This window comes from Pieris napi, chromosome 9 (genome assembly GCF_905475465.1).
Source record: "Pieris napi chromosome 9, ilPieNapi1.2, whole genome shotgun sequence".
Lineage (NCBI taxonomy): Eukaryota > Metazoa > Arthropoda > Insecta > Lepidoptera > Pieridae > Pieris > Pieris napi.
The window spans coordinates 3759820-3778598 of record NC_062242.1 but is presented as its reverse complement, the minus strand read 5'-3'; the positions used below and the strand labels follow the sequence as shown (position 1 = coordinate 3778598).

At 34.1% G+C, this 18779-nt stretch overlaps 1 protein-coding gene across 1 annotated transcript in view; it reads right to left on the bottom strand.

Annotated features, from left to right (window-relative positions):
- LOC125052270 overlaps positions 1 to 18779 on the bottom strand; it is a 110340-nt gene that overhangs the window by 7927 nt on the left and 83634 nt on the right. The window contains exons 3-6 of the mRNA XM_047653003.1: positions 2576 to 2710; positions 2133 to 2310; positions 1212 to 1463; positions 278 to 526 (exon numbers count right to left, since the gene is read on the bottom strand). Coding sequence (XP_047508959.1) covers positions 278 to 526; positions 1212 to 1463; positions 2133 to 2310; positions 2576 to 2710 — 814 coding nt within the window. The remainder of the gene's footprint in view (positions 1 to 277; positions 527 to 1211; positions 1464 to 2132; positions 2311 to 2575; positions 2711 to 18779) is intronic.

Here is an 18779-nt window from a genome sequence, read left to right as displayed (position 1 = left end):
ACTTTAATACAAAATAGTGATTGGTCGTAGAGGGGTGACAGTTAAGGGTTGTATGTATTTTTGTATGCTGTATCATAATAAAATAAAAAGTTTTGTATAAAAAATAAAAAAATAAAATTAGGGATGGGACCACCCTTAACATTTAGGGGGATAAAAAATAGATGTTATCCGATTCTCAGACCTTCTGAAAATGCATAAGATCGGTCGAGCCGTTTCGGAGTTGTATGGGAACGAACACGAACACGAGAATTTTATATATGGCAATTTTAAAATTTACCCTTGCCAACGATTCCTTTGGATCCAACAACGTCAGCTTGTTTCGTCTTAGACTCTTCACGTGTTCCACTACTAGGCTAAAATGTTCTTCGGCAGTGATGCAGAGCTTATCCTTCAAGCTAGTTACCACGTCAGCTACTGAAGTGGTAGCGTCGTACTTAAAGGATTTGGTTTGACCATTCTCTAAGAACACCTTTAGGACATTCGCCATCGGTGGCAAACATAGGTCGCCTAGGGAGAATGCAGATGGCTGAAAAATACATTTGGCTTATTAGTATCGGAATTTTGTTACAGAAGATACTCGTTTTATTTGTGAATTGGTGGTAGTCCTCGACAGTTCACAGTGTCACTGACTAAATAGTAAAATAAGGAACAAATAGAACATATTTTTCCCCTTAAAAGTATAGGTAGTAGGGTAGTGTGATTTTACGATTAAAAAGAGGCGGAGAGTTTATTGCCAGTTCTTCTCTTCCGTTCTACGGCCTTCGATTTGAGAACTGGCAGTAAATGTAAAATTAGAAGCATTTCATATATATCTATTTTTTGACGTTCATAAGTGTACATTTTGTTCATAAGTTACCTATATGAATAATGGATTTTTTAATTTTACAAAAAAAAATTTATAGAACAGGGGGCAAACGGGCAGGATGCCCTGATGTTAAGTGATACCGCTGCCATTGAGAGTTTCCATTCTCAATGTCAGAGGGCTCTTTTGTTTTACGCTCTTTTCTTAAAGGACCCTAAATCGAATTGGTTCGGAAATACTTCAGTGGGCAGCTGGTTCCACATAGTGGTGGTTCGAGGCAAAAACTGCTTTATCAAACGCTCAGTTGTGGAACGACGGACATCGAGGTGGAATTTCGTATTCTGCCTCGATGACCGATGATTGATATTCTTATAAGTAAATTTGGACAGAAAAACTCTCAGTTACTTACAGGATACATCGGCGCTCCATTTAGTTGTACTGAATCCGCAAAACGGACTCTCGGTGGGCGGGCCCTTAGTCTGGCTCGTTTAGCTGCTGAAAGAAAGGCTGATCTCCGTGCTGGGTTTCCACTCCTAGCTGGTTGGCACACCCGTAAAGTGACTTTGTCTGTGCAGGCGCGTACGGCGGATATGACATGCTCTCGGGCAGCCAAACTGACGTCTTCGCCGTTGACGCACAGGATTTGGTCTCCGGGTTCCAACTGAAAATGTAAAGTTCGGAAGATTTACGTTTAACCTATTGTGATAGTTAACGGAGATATAGATAGATATAGGAAAGTTAGTCTAATTTTGACGCTATTTAAACTTTAAAAATGTATGACAATTAACCTGCATGCATAGTTGCAACCACTGGTTAGACGTAATTGTAAAATATGTATAAATAAAAAAGCTTCATGGCGGCACGTTATGGACTGCTTTACGATTGACCTAATCTTAGGGAAGCAATGTTTCCAATAATATACTACACTACTTAATAATTAAGAAAATCGAACAGTTATGGAGCACCTTACTACTTACGTGACTACGGTAGAGAATTTCCGTTTTTCTATAAAGTTTCGCCATTTTCAACTTCGCTTAGCTTTTTATTTTCAAAGAATTTATAAATACAGTACATACAGTAATTGGTAGCAAGGTAATCGCCAGCCGATTATCAGGGGTTAAGTATGATTTGTATAAAGCAAGTGAAACCTTCAATTCGTCTTGACTATAATAGGCAATAAAAATAAATAATGACCTAGTAATTATTTAAAAAAAAATAGATAGAAAAGAAGCAGCGCAAGGACGCCCTATATATCCATTCATGTAGTGAATATCAAGAAGCTTAGCGTGATCGCATACCTCTCGGATAAACAATATTCGTTCTAGCTTACCTTTCCAACACTAGGGGAGTGGTCCGTAACGAATCTGACGAGCACAGGACGTTCAGACCCTGCCACGAACCCGAAACCAAGATCAGGATCCCTCTCCAGTACCACATCACGTGGAGCAGGTGGTGTTTCATTGGATCTGCTCTCGGGCGCAACATAGGTTGTGGTTTTATTGATGTGACTGCAATGTACAATATTACATACAATTTACGTATAAATACTTATAACATCTAAATCAATTCTTTAATATAATTTTTATTATATATATTCAAGCGGGCTAGCTTATAGCTATATACTATGTACAAAATACATATAACATAATAATGAGCAATAAGTATGCTACGATTTCTATGAGATTTGGCAAGGCGTGTACTAGTAATCGGTATAAAAATTTGACACTAAATTAATTTTTCTCAACCTCAAAACTACTACTACAAACAACTAACTTTATATAGTACGGCTTCCCTCTACTGTCCAAAGCCTGCTCCCATCCGTACGGAAGCTCATCTTCATCGCCACGGCTATCTCCGGTGGACCAGCTCTCCAATGGTGGCAGCCAACTCGCTGTTCTCGTGATATGACTGGAAAATAATAGAATGTGTTAGTGACATAAATTCAAGACTTTTCTTATTTGTATGAATTGTAAAACTAGCATCTATGTGAATCATCCCATGTAGAATGATAATTTATTTTATAGATAAGTATGGTGATCAGCCTAAAGGATGATTCACGGTACACCGTGTCGCGACCGGGCCGGGCGTCGGCCGGGACACGTCCACCGTGCGCCGGCCGGGACAGTGGTTCATGTTACACCGGGCTGTTTGGGTGTACGCACGTACGTGTTTGGACGACTATATCTGTTTTTGTCAAAAAAAAAAACAAAATTTTTTTTAACCTCACTAAGATTTGACGTTGACTGCTCTGCGGGTGCCCGGGCGCCTACGTTCATGTTACGACGTGCCGGAGCCGGACCGTGCCGGAGCCGGGAAACAATACCCACCGACATTACAACGCCGTGCCCCGGCCGGGGCACGGCCGAGCCACGGTCAGGCATGAATTACTTCATACAAAAGTATATCATTAATGTTAGACCGTGCCCCGGCCGGGGCACGGCCCGGTCGAGACACGGTGTAGCGTGAATCAGCCTTTATGTGTCTGACCATCGACTTTTGTTTTTTTTTTATTTATAGGATGATCAGATGATGATGACCTATCAGGCACGCGATCAGGCAGATCTGTGGCCGAGAAGCTAGGCAGCAGGGGAGTCTCAAATCTCCTCTTTCCTAAAAAGGCGAGTGGCGAGTGGCCGACAGGAACCGCGTTGTGCTATTTACCATAGTGACATATTTGACTATTTTATGGCAGAACTTTTTCAGTTGCGATCTGTGCTCAAGAAACATGTCGGCACCTGGCTCTTTCGAAAGTCGGACAGGCGACAGTAAATAAACCACCGTTTTGTCGGTTCTTTCGTCACAGTCGTACGCGAGGTTTGTCTTCAGTTTGAATCCGTGTATATAGTAATACAAAGGCATGAACCGAAAAAGAAGAATTTTGGGCATTTAAATATTTTGATTTGTTCCACTCCGGCTTGTTTTTTTTGAATAAAATGCCTTTTATTCAAGACTTGATTATGAAACATTATATATTCGCTCTTTGAGAATGTCACCATAGAAAGCATTTTATTTCAATTTCAATAAATTATATAATTTAAAAAAATAAAATACGTACAAAACATATGACAAACATTTTGTAATATACAGAATCAGTCAATAATAATTCCTTGTAACAACTGCAGATTTTGGCAATATAGGTATTAGATATAAGACCTACAAATCAACTACATTTAATATAATCTATCGAATCAAACACGAATTGTTCTTTAGAATTCGCAACGGTCAAGTAATAAACTCATCTGTTTTTTTTTGTCATAGAACAAACGTTACAAATACCAATTACCCAACGTTAAAGCAGTCTAAGTTCTTTAAATACAGACACTTTACTAATTAGTAACTTGTAGCAGTACGATCGGGGGGTTTGCAACAGGGGTGTGAGAGAGACACAAATAAGTTTACCGAGTTGTTATTGTCCTTTTTCTTTCTCTCACAGCAACAATTCATTGTGCGCCCTTAGCATTTAAAATCTCACTTTACCAATAATTTAAGTGATAAGCTTAACTGATGAAAGGCTGACGGTAACTAATAAACGCTCAAATAAATATATATAAAGAAGATGTCTAAATCACATAATTGAAGAATAAGACGCAAACAATTTCCATTCAATTATTAAATTTACATAAAACATTTTACTTTAAACGATAATCTGAATACTCGTTCGTCGTAGTTTAAAAAGGTATCAAAATAAGAAACATAAATGTTAAGAGCCGGTTTAGACCCTCAAGCTCAAGCTTTAGGACACCTAAAATATCAAACTTTATGTGTCGTTATTAAGGGCTAAGGGCGGTAGAGGGACATTTATACATTTTATAGGACTTGTTCAAAATAATGTAAATGTTTCTTCTTGGAAATTATACAGTTGAAAAGTGATTATATTTTACTCGCGATTTAAAACTTTTTATAATCCGTCCGTACCTTTTTATAAATGTAAATCTAGATTTTATTTAATTACGATACTGTCTTGGAAGACTTGACGACTCATTGGTCTAGTGGTTAGTACCCCTGACTACAAATCCATGGGTCCCGGGTTCGATCCCCGGCTGAGACGAAAATAGATGTGATGAGCATTTGGTGTTGTGCAGGTCTTGGGTGTTAAAATATGTATTTATATGTCTATCTATCTATAATATGTATGTATATCCGTTGCCTAGTACCCATAACACAAGCTTCACCAGCTTAGCATGGGACTAGGTCAATTGGTGTGAATTGTCTTTATAAAAAATTAAAAAAAAAGACTTAAGATTTTATCTGACTGATATATTTTAAATAAAGTACACAAATACAGTCGCAATGTGACCCTTACAACTTTATCAAAATCGAATTACCTCAACGTTAGCACAAATAGAATCGATACAACTGAATAGAGCGCAAATTGATCAGGAAGGGTGTACGTGAAGATTTTCCTTAAGTATTACTAACTTGCGAATATGTTCCAAATAAGGTTCGTATCTATAAAAACCTTTTTGGGATCCCAATATAACTAAATTCCTCTCTATTTTATATGAAATCGTTTACCCACATATTTCATTCATTCAATATGGTATAATTTAATCCAATGTTCGGATGGTTTATGTAATTTACTTTACTTAATGTATAGACAAAATATAAAGTTTTATGAAGTAGATAAAAAGTATAGAAAGATGAAATAAAAAACGTGTAGAAGTGAAACCTTCATAAATTTTGGTTTCAAGATAATGATGAGACGAATGTTATTTTAATATTTAAGATAATTTCAATAATTCAAAAGTACAATAATTCAAAAAGTTTTCATATATTTCATATATATATTATTAGACTTTTCTTAAAATAAATATTTTAATTCAATTTCAAATTAAGTTTAATATCAATCTTCAATTTTGATAAAATTTGAATATTTTAAAATTAATTAAAGTTTGAAAGTCGATTAAACGAAAAAGCGACAGTAAAAAGGGACCGACACATAAATTCAGAAGATTTAACGTAGGAGAGAATGAGAAGCATTATACAATGTATAAACTTTAAAATAGTGTAGTAAACTAACAATAACAACTTCATATCAATTTTTTATTTTAAAATTATCCAACGTCTCACGCTACCCTTGGGCACCGGTCAGCCTTCTGTGCCTGACACATGCCGAACTTTTTGGGTCTAAGGCCTACCGGTTTTCTAAGAGTATTTCACGCGAAATGCGTACAGAAAGTACATTGGTGCACAGCTGGCATTCGAACCTCAGAAAAAAGAGTCACTAGTGGTTACTGAGCTTAAGTTAACATTGCTCAACAGTATACAATATTTGCTAATGTAGTATGGACTAGGAGACATTTTTTAAAACTATAATTTATTTATATATTTTGAATTATTTATTTATTTACACTTCGTTGCAAGAAACAAAATACATAAAAAATATAAGGGATGCAACGGGCGGCCTTATCGCTAATAAGAGATCTCTTCCAGGCAACCCTAGTTAAGAGAAAAACTTAAAAAAAAAAAAAGAAAAAAGAAACATGCGTGCGAGAAGTGCAGAAATCTTAATCGAAAGTAATACAAAAAAAATTAATAACAAACTAAAAACTTAAAAGCTTAAAAGCTTAATTATACTGTATATGCGTCAAAATAACCCATAATATAGAAGTGTAATGCCATATTGTGGTTTCCAATATAATAGATACAAACGAACCTAAACTGCAATTTAATGCCCCAAAAACAATTTCCGGAGTTAGCGCAACCGCATTGGTCGCAATATGACCAAAATCTGTTATTACGGAACTAATTGCCGGCAATTGTTTTTACTATCCTTTCAACTGCAACAAAGGGAAAGAACATAAATGTCACGAATTAATCATTTGGTTTAAGCTATTAAATACATAATGCACCAAAGAGACAAGTGATATAAAAAGTAATGATATTATTCTGTTATTATTGGTCCTTCAAGAACCAATTCTTAAAAGGCCGGCAACGCATTCGCGAGCCCTCTGGCATCCATGGGCGGCCGCCGCCCATCACTTAACATCAGGTGAGACTTTTTTTTTTAAATAAAATAAATCAAAATCTCATGAAATACAAAGATTAGTAAAAAGAATGACGAGAATTAGTACTAATGACGTGATGATATCTTTACTCAAAAAAATTTGTCTTGGAGACTTTTATCATTTTTATATCTGAGGTGGAAATGCCTTGCCCCAAAAGTTGCAGGGGTAAGTGGGACTTGACCCACACCAGAAACTGGGTGCGCTATACCCACTAAAACCACCACGAGTAATTCCTACAAAGTCGCGTTACAGGGGCTCCGGGGTCGCTCTGGCTGGCAGGCTGGAAGAAATATCTAGGATATACCACATAAACACATAATATGTATAATATGAATGCTGTCATAAATAAACAACAAATATAAGTAAGAAATGTTATTTCTAACTCCAAAAGCTTAGTGCGAATTAAATTCAAGCAACAGAAGTGGCAATTACTTAGGAATCCCTTGAAATCTTAAAACCAATTGAAGACCTCTCAGAAGTCCTTAAATTAAATCCAGTCCTTTTCAATTGCTCTACAGCGAGACTTTTAATATTGCGAAATATTTCCGCATTTTATTTCATACTAGACTTTTAGCGGAAACGCTAAGACTACTTAGGAGAGTGTCGTCTTTTTTTTCCATTTCAACTGCCATACTTTATACAGGAAAGTTTATAAGTCAGTTTGAAGGAAAAATAAATCAGTGGCGCTACAACCTCTTTAGGTCTGGGTTAAGACTTCTGAATCTGTTTCATAATCATTTTTTTCAATCTAATAGGCAAGTAGGTGTGATCAGCCTCCAGTGCCTGACACACGCCATCGACTTTTTTTTAAGACATATTGGTTTCCTCACAATGTTTTCCTTCACCGTTCGAGTAAATGTTAAATGCACACATAGAAAGAAAGTCCATTGGTGCACAGCCGGGCATCGAACCTACGACCTCAGGGATGAGAGTCGCACGCTGAAGCCACTAGGCCAACACTGAGTGTTTGAAGGAAAAACCTATAAAAATATCGAATACGTTAATAGTAAACGTGATTTAAAAAAAAAATTGAACTTCATATTTCAGAAAACATAATTTTTATATGTTATAATGACGCACATAATATTCTTTTTAACTGATCTTGGAGATTCAGGTGTTATGAAATGCCCCAAAGAAGGTAATGTTAACATGTACTATGTAAACAAAATGTTTATATTACAAAACAATTATATAAAATAAATTGACTGATTTAAAGTGCAATATTTGAAATAATACTTTGCTTCTTAATAATTATCTAATCCGTAATCCTACCCCCTTGTAAACTAACTAAAATCTCGTTTACGTACCATAATTAATAACATAAGAACATAAGAATTTTTGTAGTAATTATAATAAAAACATAATACAATCAACTTGAACGTATCGAGGCTTTATAATTAAAACTTTTCTTATAAGCTTTAAACTAAAACAATATTTAAATTTTCAGTCTTTTAAAGATACAACGATTATTTAATAATAATAATTTTTAACAATGCTGCTGGGTCAGCCCATTATGAAGTTGGGATAATTCTGCTATTGTTCACGGCGCTCGGCCCCCGCAAAAGTTGCCAATATAATGGGCCATTGGGTAATATTTCGTCTCGAAATTAACCTAAATGATAATTCCGAAAGTGAACTACTACAGTGGAATAATTGTCATAACTTTTGGAACGAATTTTCTAAAGAAACCACAAAATTATTGATGATTTTTATTTCCATCACTCTAAAGACAATTAATTATGTTGTTTTAAAGCTCAGACGATCTTATAAAGAAATAAATGAAGATATTACAATTGCTCAGGACATTCTGTCAATTAAAAACAAATGGCGTCTCATCACAGATAATAAAAGAAAATATCATCCTTGTAATCCCAATAACAAGTAAACAAGCAATATGGTACGACTCACAATGGTGTATTAAGGTCAGTCCAGACCGGGATCATTTAGCCTGATTTAGCCATTGTTTTGCTACTCGTTCAAGATGAAAACGCTATGTAGGCCAATGGTTAATGTTTCATAAAACCATCCGGGACGACTGTAATGAAACTGCTGGATTTTATAATACCCTACTTGAACAGAAAGCTTCAATTCGAACTCGCATTTCTTAAGCATTTACTTACGTAGGCTATGGGTAAGTGAATATTGAAACAGTCGATCATTTTATACTGGTCCGCTTCACAAGACGCTTTCTTTTGCCAATTAGCGATTTGTGGAACGAAATCCAGCGGGATCTCTTCCCTGGGAGATACGACCTCCAATTGTTTAATGAAAGAGCTTTTATACTCCTCGCTCAAAGGCCGTTCATGGCCTGCAATTACTGCCCTTTTTATCCAATAAAAAAAATACTGGTATTCTAAACTTTGATACCTATCCTAAAGCAATAAGCGTTTAGCGGCGAATCATGTCCTGGATCTCGCGATTCACATAAATCCATATCCAGATCCATGTGGTATCAAATTATTTCAGTATAAGTAGTATAATTATTATTTTCTTATGTAGCCAACTTCACATTTCAAGGATCGTCATGCTCGCTTAAACGTTAAAAAAAACTTAAACTCTAAAATATGGCGAGGGGGCCAATGGCTGGCCATGCTTCATACTTGTGACCCGGTGCTACTTGTAGTGACTGGACGTACTTGAATACGTGTATGCGGTGACGTTAGTTTTTTCGACTAGGTATGTGTTTGCGTGCTGTTCCCACGAGAATGTAAGTGCGTGCTCCTATTTCACCATGCCTCCTGTTGGTAGAGGACAAGTCTTTGTTTTTAATTTATGTTATTATTATTAATTACTAAAGATGTCATGTGGAACATGGTGTAATGGTTGCAGCTCCTTACAAACGTGTAAAAAAACATGGCGATTAAAAAGAGTGGCGGAGAGTTTATTGCCAGTTCTTCTCTTCCGTTCGACTCCCTTGATTTGAGAACTGGCACTAAATGTAAAGTTAGAAGCATATAACTATATATATTTATTTTTTGGACATTAAATGATTTTTGACTTTGACTTTATCTTGAAGAACTTATAAGCTACCTATATATAGAAAATTATTAAAAGATAAACATTACTTAAAGAAAAATGACGAGAATAATTATATTTTTTTGTTTTAAAGATTTCCATACATAAATTCCGAAATATTAATATGTTGCCTCGCAACAAATCTTTATTGGTTTGACCCACGGCATAACTATCGTACATAATAACCAAACCTATTAAGCTGTTAATACATCTTACTTTCCTTATATACCTACTATTAAGCAGGCAAAATATTCATAGATGTTATTTGTTTATTTTTTTTTAATAACAATATTGTTCATATAATAATAATTACATTTTTGTGACAGCAAATATAAAGGCTCTTTCGCGTGTGTAGTGGGACGTGATGGTTAGAGAAAACTGCTTAAAAATCGAGCTTTGTTACAGAATAATAACAACATAATCATATACTTATTTTTAAATATTTAATCTAGAGAAATAACAACGACCTAAAGAAATTTAAATACAGTTTTAACGAGGAAAGTTCTTTCAATAGAGTACCATCATAACATCTCTAAAGGTAATTTAGCTATACGATAAGAGGTCATAGACTAAGGACAAATAGTGGCAAATAGTTATGAAACCCTGATCTTCCTAGCGTTATAGCCCATATGTATATTTAGCCAGTGCTATCCCGTGGTTGGTCAAGAGCCTGCAGATAAATTAATAGCGAACATCCGCTGAGCGGCGACACGGAACGATTCGCTCCATTAAACACGTTAAACTATCAGCTGATACCTATCATTTAACACATCTATCTACTAGATAGGCGGTCGAGTCCAAACCGAGTATTCTCTATAAACCACCGATTAAAAACTGAAAAATTTAAATTATAAAGTTTCACCAATAAGTCTTGAATTCCATACGTTTACTGTCCACAAAGCCTTTAATACTTTTTGAACATTAGTACAATCACACAAGGGTAACTCTGTCTTCGTTCTTGAGTCTAAAATAGTGTTTAATATCTGGGATACGTCAATATTATCAATATTAAGGCATTAATATTCCATTTATAATCCTGTTTGTTCCTTATTTAAAGTTAGAACACAATACGACTATTCAAACAGAAATAAATGATAGTAATTACAATTATTCATTTATAAAGATAATGCTCCATATATAAGATTCCTGTACATACGATTTCCACAAAGTACACGCTTTTTACATACAATTCAATTAAAAGCATCATCCACTCTAAGTTAAATACCTGGGCTAACCTACTTTGAGTTACTACCGAGTACTGGCCGGAGGAATGAGGTTAGCACTCCTTATTTGTATTCCACTGGATTTTATGGAAGAGTTAGTGTTTTATACGATTATTTTTTTGCCACTAGATGGCGGTAGTTGCATGAAACGAGAATATAGAGTTGTTGATTACGAAAAAAAATCCAAGTAAGAGATTTTGTCATGACAATTGTAGCTTAAATTTATTAGTATAGTTTGTTATCACATTTGTATAAACTTTCAGTGCCAATAATACTATGATATTATAAAAATGCAAAAGACTATTACAATAAAGGTTAAAGTTAGATATAAAAATAGTGGTCAAATAACAAAAATTCCAGGAAAGCCAAAAATTGGTGGAGAGCTGGGGTTTACCATTTCAAATAAAGTTTAAAAAATCCCCATCGATCCTATGTGTGCTACAAAAGTTCTTTGGGGTCAAAGGTCCGAATTTGAGGTTTTTTTGAATTTATATCGAAAATGGTAAGTTTTATCAAAAAATGTTTTTGTAGCTCTTAAAATTCTCTACAAAAATGGTAATTACAATTTTTTCCTAAGAGTTACCTGAGATATCGCGATGCTAAGATCGATCTTTTAATTTTTGTTATTTCAAATGTCTTCAAAGTATTTCAAATGTATTGACCTATCTTATCTTTGGTTTTGTTTTTAACGCGAATGTAATATAATACTAAAACTAAATTACTTAAAAGTTAAAACTCAATTTAACACAATTCTAATATTAAGTTTTCTATACGAATATCATTCAAGGATTTGTAGGAAGAAAGGGTTTGTTTGTTACGAAGAAAATCAAAAACTTCTGGACTGATTTCAACATTTGAATGCTTTTTTTTACTTGCATGCATTGCGCATACACTTCAGAGGCACGATGAAAAAAATTAGATGTCCGCGCGAAGGATAGACTCTTAGTAAATTTTAAGTGTTCCGATTTTTCGTTTACTTGACGGTTTACAATCTACAAAACATCACGTCATCAGACGAAACTGTTTCTTGTACGTATTATGACAATCTTACTGATTTTGTCACAGTTTCGATTACGTTAAAAACTTTTTCCATACGGATCAGATAAAGGGAATGTTTAATTGGATTATTATTCAAACTTCAATTAATACTTGAAACGAATCCTTGATACTTGGTACAAACATATGTTCCGATTGAATTATAGATACTAAGTAGATACTTATTACTTAGCTTAGATTAGCTCAATGCTATAACTCAGCGTGAATGATTTCTTTCCATAACTATTACAAAGTTTTAACCAAACGTTTCAGTGTAAAACTTTGCCTACTTCTAGTATTATTAATATTATTTAAAATTCGACTTGATCTTTTGAGTATCGGTAGGTCTGGGAATACTTTTTTACCCCTTGTAGCCCAAAAATATATTTAATAATTTGGACGATTTTTTATGATTTACAAAAATAAAATTTTCTGTAGCGCTATTGGTACCTTAATGATATGGCAAAACATACTTGCCGGGTGAGCTAAGTATTTATATAAAAATATTAGTTTTTAATTACTTTTGACTAATTTAAAGTCTAGTAAATGTTTTTATCGCTATACTTTACCAAGCTAATAGATTTACTGTAATTGCTGCACTTTATAGCTAGAAACACCCGACTCAGAATTAGCTTCCTATAAATTCCCAAACAATTAAATAAAATCTTGACCAATTTCTTAAGAAAACCTTTCCGACTCCAAACTGTGGTCTAGAAATAAATCGTCTTGCGTTCAATCCATTTACCATTCAGCCTCTTTCCTCTGTTGATTCGGGGATAAGGGCTGGGCGTGTGCCTAATGTTGGATACCCTTATGTTATAGATAAGATGTCAAAAGACCTTTTAAATTATAGAGGATTAGCTTTTATTGACAGCTGTACTGGCCTGATTAAGTGAATAATGATTATTTAAAAAATATAAACTTTAGAAGTAAATTGTCAGTGTCAAACTGTCATATGACACTGAAATTTTAAAAGCTTTTTACCACACGCGCATAGAGTATCTATCTATTCATCTCAATCATCTCAATTCATCGCAATTGCGCCACACTGAGCTACAATTTTTTCACTTTTATCGACAAAATATTTAAATTTATCTTTAGAAAGAGTTAAGAAACTTGGCGATTAATAACAGTGGCGGAGATTTCTTGCATTGGTAGTAGAATTTGTTTATTGATGTTCCTGAGTATTATCAATTTGTATATTTAATTCTAATAATATACATAGACTTTATTAACTATTAAGGTTCGTATCTCTCCATTTAAACGATTTTATTCGTCACACGTGTGATAAAAAATTTATTTGAAATTGATTGCTAAAAAGTAGTTCCATTTCCACCATTGCACCATCATATTACCGGTAACGTGACCGAACATTGAAAATCCATTAACTGACGTCAAAGAGGAGGCCTAATCAAATATTTTACACTCGCCTCCAAAACGTAGCCAACTATTTCACAGCTATTTTGTCAACAATGCCACTTCTGATTAAGATTTATTGATTCTGTTGAAAACCGTTTGGAATTTCGACAAATGTTAAAATTGAACTTTGACAATTCCGATATTGTATTTAAATGTTAAGCCGAACAGTTAATAACTGTCAGTTATATATAGCATAAAAGTAGTTATCTGTATTATATTAAATTTAATATAGTAGTAGTATATTAAATTTAATATAGTAGTAGTATATTAAATTTAATAGGTATAGTAAATTTACAAGGTCTGGGCTCAGAATTTTGTATTTTTTTCTAGACTAGAGGCAAGGCAGCCTTCTACGTCTGACACACGCCTTCGATTTTTTGGATCTAAAGCATGCCGGTTTCCTCACGATATTTTCCTTCACCGTACGAGAGAGTGTTAAAAGTCCATTTGTGCACTAACCGGGGTTTAAACCTACTCAGATATTGAGTGTCGCACGGAGAATACACTAAGCCAACATGTATATGATATATTGGTAATATTAAGTTAATGATTTGTTATCAGAAAAATACGTAAAACGATTTTGATTGAAACCCTAGGTTTAGATGTTTGCTACCATTTCGTTCACTTTTGCATCGAGACAATATTTATAATATTAGTAACTTAGTTTGTGCTTTATTCAGGAAGTAGGTACTTGCGATAAGACAAAGGTCGCTAACAAACTCATAAAAACACCCTAACCAAGCCCATATAGAAATTATTCCCTCAATTCGCTTTGAAAAATAAAGACAATGTCATATAAGTGCTATAGACATAATCAACTCTTCACTATAAGTTCCCGATGAAGTGTCGCGTCGCGCCCCTCCGGGTACAGACTGATTTAACAACGCTCTAGGGACTGCGACACCCTGCGAACCAAGTGAAGGAATTAAAAAGATTTAAGCATATAAAACACATACAATTCGGTTATTCGATAGTAGATATATTATAGACGACTCATTGGTCTAGTGGTTAGTACCACTGACTACAAATCCATGGGTCCAGGGTTCGATCCCCGGCTGAGACAAACATCGATGTGATGAGCATTTGGTGTTGTGCTTAGGTCTTGGGTGTTTAAATAGGTATTTATATGTCTATCTATCTATAATATGTATGTATATCCGTTGCCTGATACCCATAACTCGAGCTTCACCAGCTTAGCATGGGACTAGGTCAATTGGTGTGAATTGTCCAATCATTAAAAAAAAATCTAATTTACAATCGCTGTTTACATACTATTCGGTAAATTAATTATCCAACATTTTGTCTACATATTATGGTTCTTTAGTACTTTTGTCTTAATTACTTGCTCACTTTTCACGTTTTAGTTTCTTCTAGACGTTGTCCTAAAAATAATGAACACGAAAATATATCCAATTTGGTTCAGAAGTTAGTATTCCCGATGGCTGCAGATTAATAAATTTTCTGGTTACTGTAACTGGTGACTGAATCCATTCTCAATATTTCTTTGTAATACGCTGTTTTATTGTTACATACATCAGGTTATTAGTTATATTACAAAAATACAAATAATGATTATATTCGTAAGTCATTTTTTTAAACATTTACATACTTTATAACTTTAAGCAAGAATGTAATTTCATAAAGATCAAAGTATATCACTCATTTCAGCTAATATTTGGCTATACGGTTTTAAATAAATAAGAACACTTTACACAAACTCTTAACTGAATAGGATGAAAAATCATTGTAGTCTTTTTAAATTAACATAATACATAATAGGCAGACTAGTTTGCTGTTGAGACTTACCTAAATGGAGGAGACTTTTAGCTGAAATTTAACAACGCCATAGCGAGAATATATATTGTACTGTTTTGTTAGACTTAATACTTTAATTATAACCTTAGGTATGTTAGAAAAACATACAGAATATTTTATAAATAACAGGTCTCAGGTAATTACAAACGTACAAAGGCTCAGATTTTCCAGCGCATTCACAATGCAACTGAGAATTTAATTCTACCCTCTTTGCTAGTGCCATTGTGTAGGGCCTGGAGACACTGAAAGCAACTCTTGTTTACTATAGACATGCTATCAATACCATTACGATATTTCATACAACGACCCTTTAATATGATTTTTAATAGCCTTCGAGAAGCTAATTTATGTGTACGAATTAAATTTTGCAAAAGTTAATTCATTTATGTCATTCTACAGCATTTAGCTGAAATAATAGTGACGGCGCTATGTTTGTATGTAGTTCTACAAACTTACAACCATTTCACAACATCTACGGGATCCATAGACAATAGGTAGCCAGTTTTGGATACATCAACGGCGAAATGAAACGCCTACCACAAAATACTGAGCAATATCAAACTTTATACAGATTTATCCTTCAGAACGTGATAGTTCCACCGTTCCATCTGTTTGAAAGCTTCACTCTGTGACATCTCTTTGTGAATGTTATGTTTTCGCGTAATTTAATGGGATTTTGTCAGTCGCGTTGTCAGCGCTCGTTACGTTGCGTTGTGACCTGTTTCAAGTCCTTTGGAGTTCCAAAAAACGGGGTAATAGCGAAATGGGGCGGTTATCTAATTTACATTCTTTGTAGAGGGAATTTCTTTTATCCTCGTTTGTTTCTTAAAAGAAATTGCGAAAATTGGGATTCTTAGTGAAGTAGAACAACACGTAATGGAAATGCCAAATACATATACTAGTTTTGTTACGTAAATACTAAAAGCCAGTATTAAAAATTCTTTCTATAACAAAACATGATGATATTACATGAGAGAAATATATCATAAATATATAAAATCCGCCATAACAGCGTATGTGGTGATAGTCATGAAAGTGTATAAAGCGAGAGAGGAATGTCAGAACCATAGAAAGTCCGTGATCCATGATTTCTTCGGGAAAAAGCCGTGAGTGTATAGAAGAAATATATTTACAAACAACATATTTTTATGAATTTTAGAATGTACTGAAACTACCGGCTTAAGTCCACTGTCGACATTTACTATATTATCCCTTACTATATTTACCTTATTTAACACAAAGACAAAGCCTTGTTGTAGTCTAAGCGTATTAGCACGATGATCGATGCCTTTATTTCTATTATTGGGGAAGGTTTGTATTCTAAGTTTAGTCTTTTTGGAGCAACAAAGGGCGTTACAGTGGATATGCGGTAAGTCGACTCGGAAATTAAATGTCAATTTGATGACACGCGAGCATGGTCTAGATGGTACAAGGCATAGGACCGTAGAAAAATTGGTTCATTAAAACAACTCAATTAGGTATGTTAAATAATCTACATCTGCAATAATCGTTACTGGTTGCCTGGAACAGATCGCTCGAAAGCGATAAGGCCGCCAGTTGCCCACTTTTCATTTAATTATGTCAATTGTATTATGTTTCTGCAACGAAGTGTAAATAAATAGTCCGATTTTCGGAGCGCATCACTAATAAGTAATTTGTAATATTATTATTTTTTCATCCTATCATGTACAATAAACGGATAGAAAATTCCTGACCACCTCAGGATTCAAAAACAAGGGAGTATAAATGTAAACTTATTAGAAAACGATGTTGTTTTTGTCCGTTTTGACGACACAATTTTAAGAACGAAAATAAGACTCAAAGTTTTTATGAATCGATTTTCCTTTATCAGTGCTGTTGTAATGTTTTAACCGATAATTTTTTACTTATAACTAGCTGGCCTGGCGAACATCGTACCGCCTAACAGTCGATTCTTTTTTTTTTTTTAATACTTATTTTGCTATTCGGGACACAGGTCTAGCTAGTAAGATAAAAAAAAGAAAGTTGAAAATACAACAAATAAATTATGTCAAAAAATTTACCTTCCCGGAACCCCTCCACTAACACTTGAACTTTATGGTATGGTATTAAAGTTCAAATTGCCTTTATAAATATTATTACAAATATTTTGTATGGGAATATAGAAAAGTGTTATTTTCAGACTTTTTTACTCAATTTTCCTCTCCGTAAGAACTATCCTCGTACTTCAAAGAATATTATAAAAAAAGAATCAGACAAATCGGTCAAGCCGTTTTCATGTTATGTCCTGACAACGGGTTTCATTTTTATATATATAGATAAGGTACTTATCTGATTATCTATATTATGAAGAAGTATTTAATTTTGAATAATTTGTTTAGAATTCGTTAAAAAATTCAAAAGGCTAATAATATTATAAACATATCCTCTACTCGCTTATTACTTAACCTGAGCCACGCATTTACATCCCCACGTTATCTAATGGCTGCGCCTTTTCACAGGAAATAAATTATTTCCAGAACATACGTTTCTTGAAATAAAAAGTTATAGTTACATAACTATATTTATGCAATGTGATTTCGTGTTTTAATGAAGATGTAGGTTAAAAAGTGCTCATCTCAGAGATCAGTAACGACAATTCAAAAATCAATGCGTAAAGCGATGGTTGAGCTGATACGGCTCTTATAGAATAACTCTACATTGACCAATAACTGCGTAAACCTAGATAATGCCATAAGAAAAACCTAGATAATCTATTCAATACAACCGACCAATACTTACGGCAGTATACTACCTTTACTCCACGAAAAATCTTGTTCCAATCACACTTTTCACCTGCCTCTTGTACGAAAATATCACAAATGTGAAGTATTTTTATCATAAATAAGTGATACAGAATGTAATCTACACTGGCGCGTTTCTAATATAAATTTACTCTTTTGGTGATACGATTTTGCTAAAGGAGGTCAGAGCCAAAATATGTTATGTATTGAAGAGGAGCTTTTGCAAGTCAAGAATTCTGTCTAAATTCTATATGGATTTATAACTATATAAGGAAAATTTAAGAGCAGATGCAGAATCTGCAACTGATTTTGTGTGACGCCACTGGGTCATATCGCTTTTATTGGTAAGAATGATCAACTCTTTCTATCAAACAGTCACATGTGTTTAACAGAGAGAGTTAGTATCCAGTTATTGTCGCTTGAGTCTAGGTAATATTAGTATTACTACTTTTTACTTGGATTTTTCGGTTAAGAACTAGTTGAGTTGACCTAATTAAAAAAAGAGAGGTATAAGTACGTATATGAAATTTTTACAACAACTAATAAATATCAAATAACCAATTAAAAATTATAAAACCATTCGAGTTTAACACATTTTATGTTATAAACTCGTACACCCTTAAATAGTAAAATAAGGCTCATTTGCCTACCTATTATTTATAAAAAAAATAGAATACGTCCAGAGCAACTATCCAGTTTT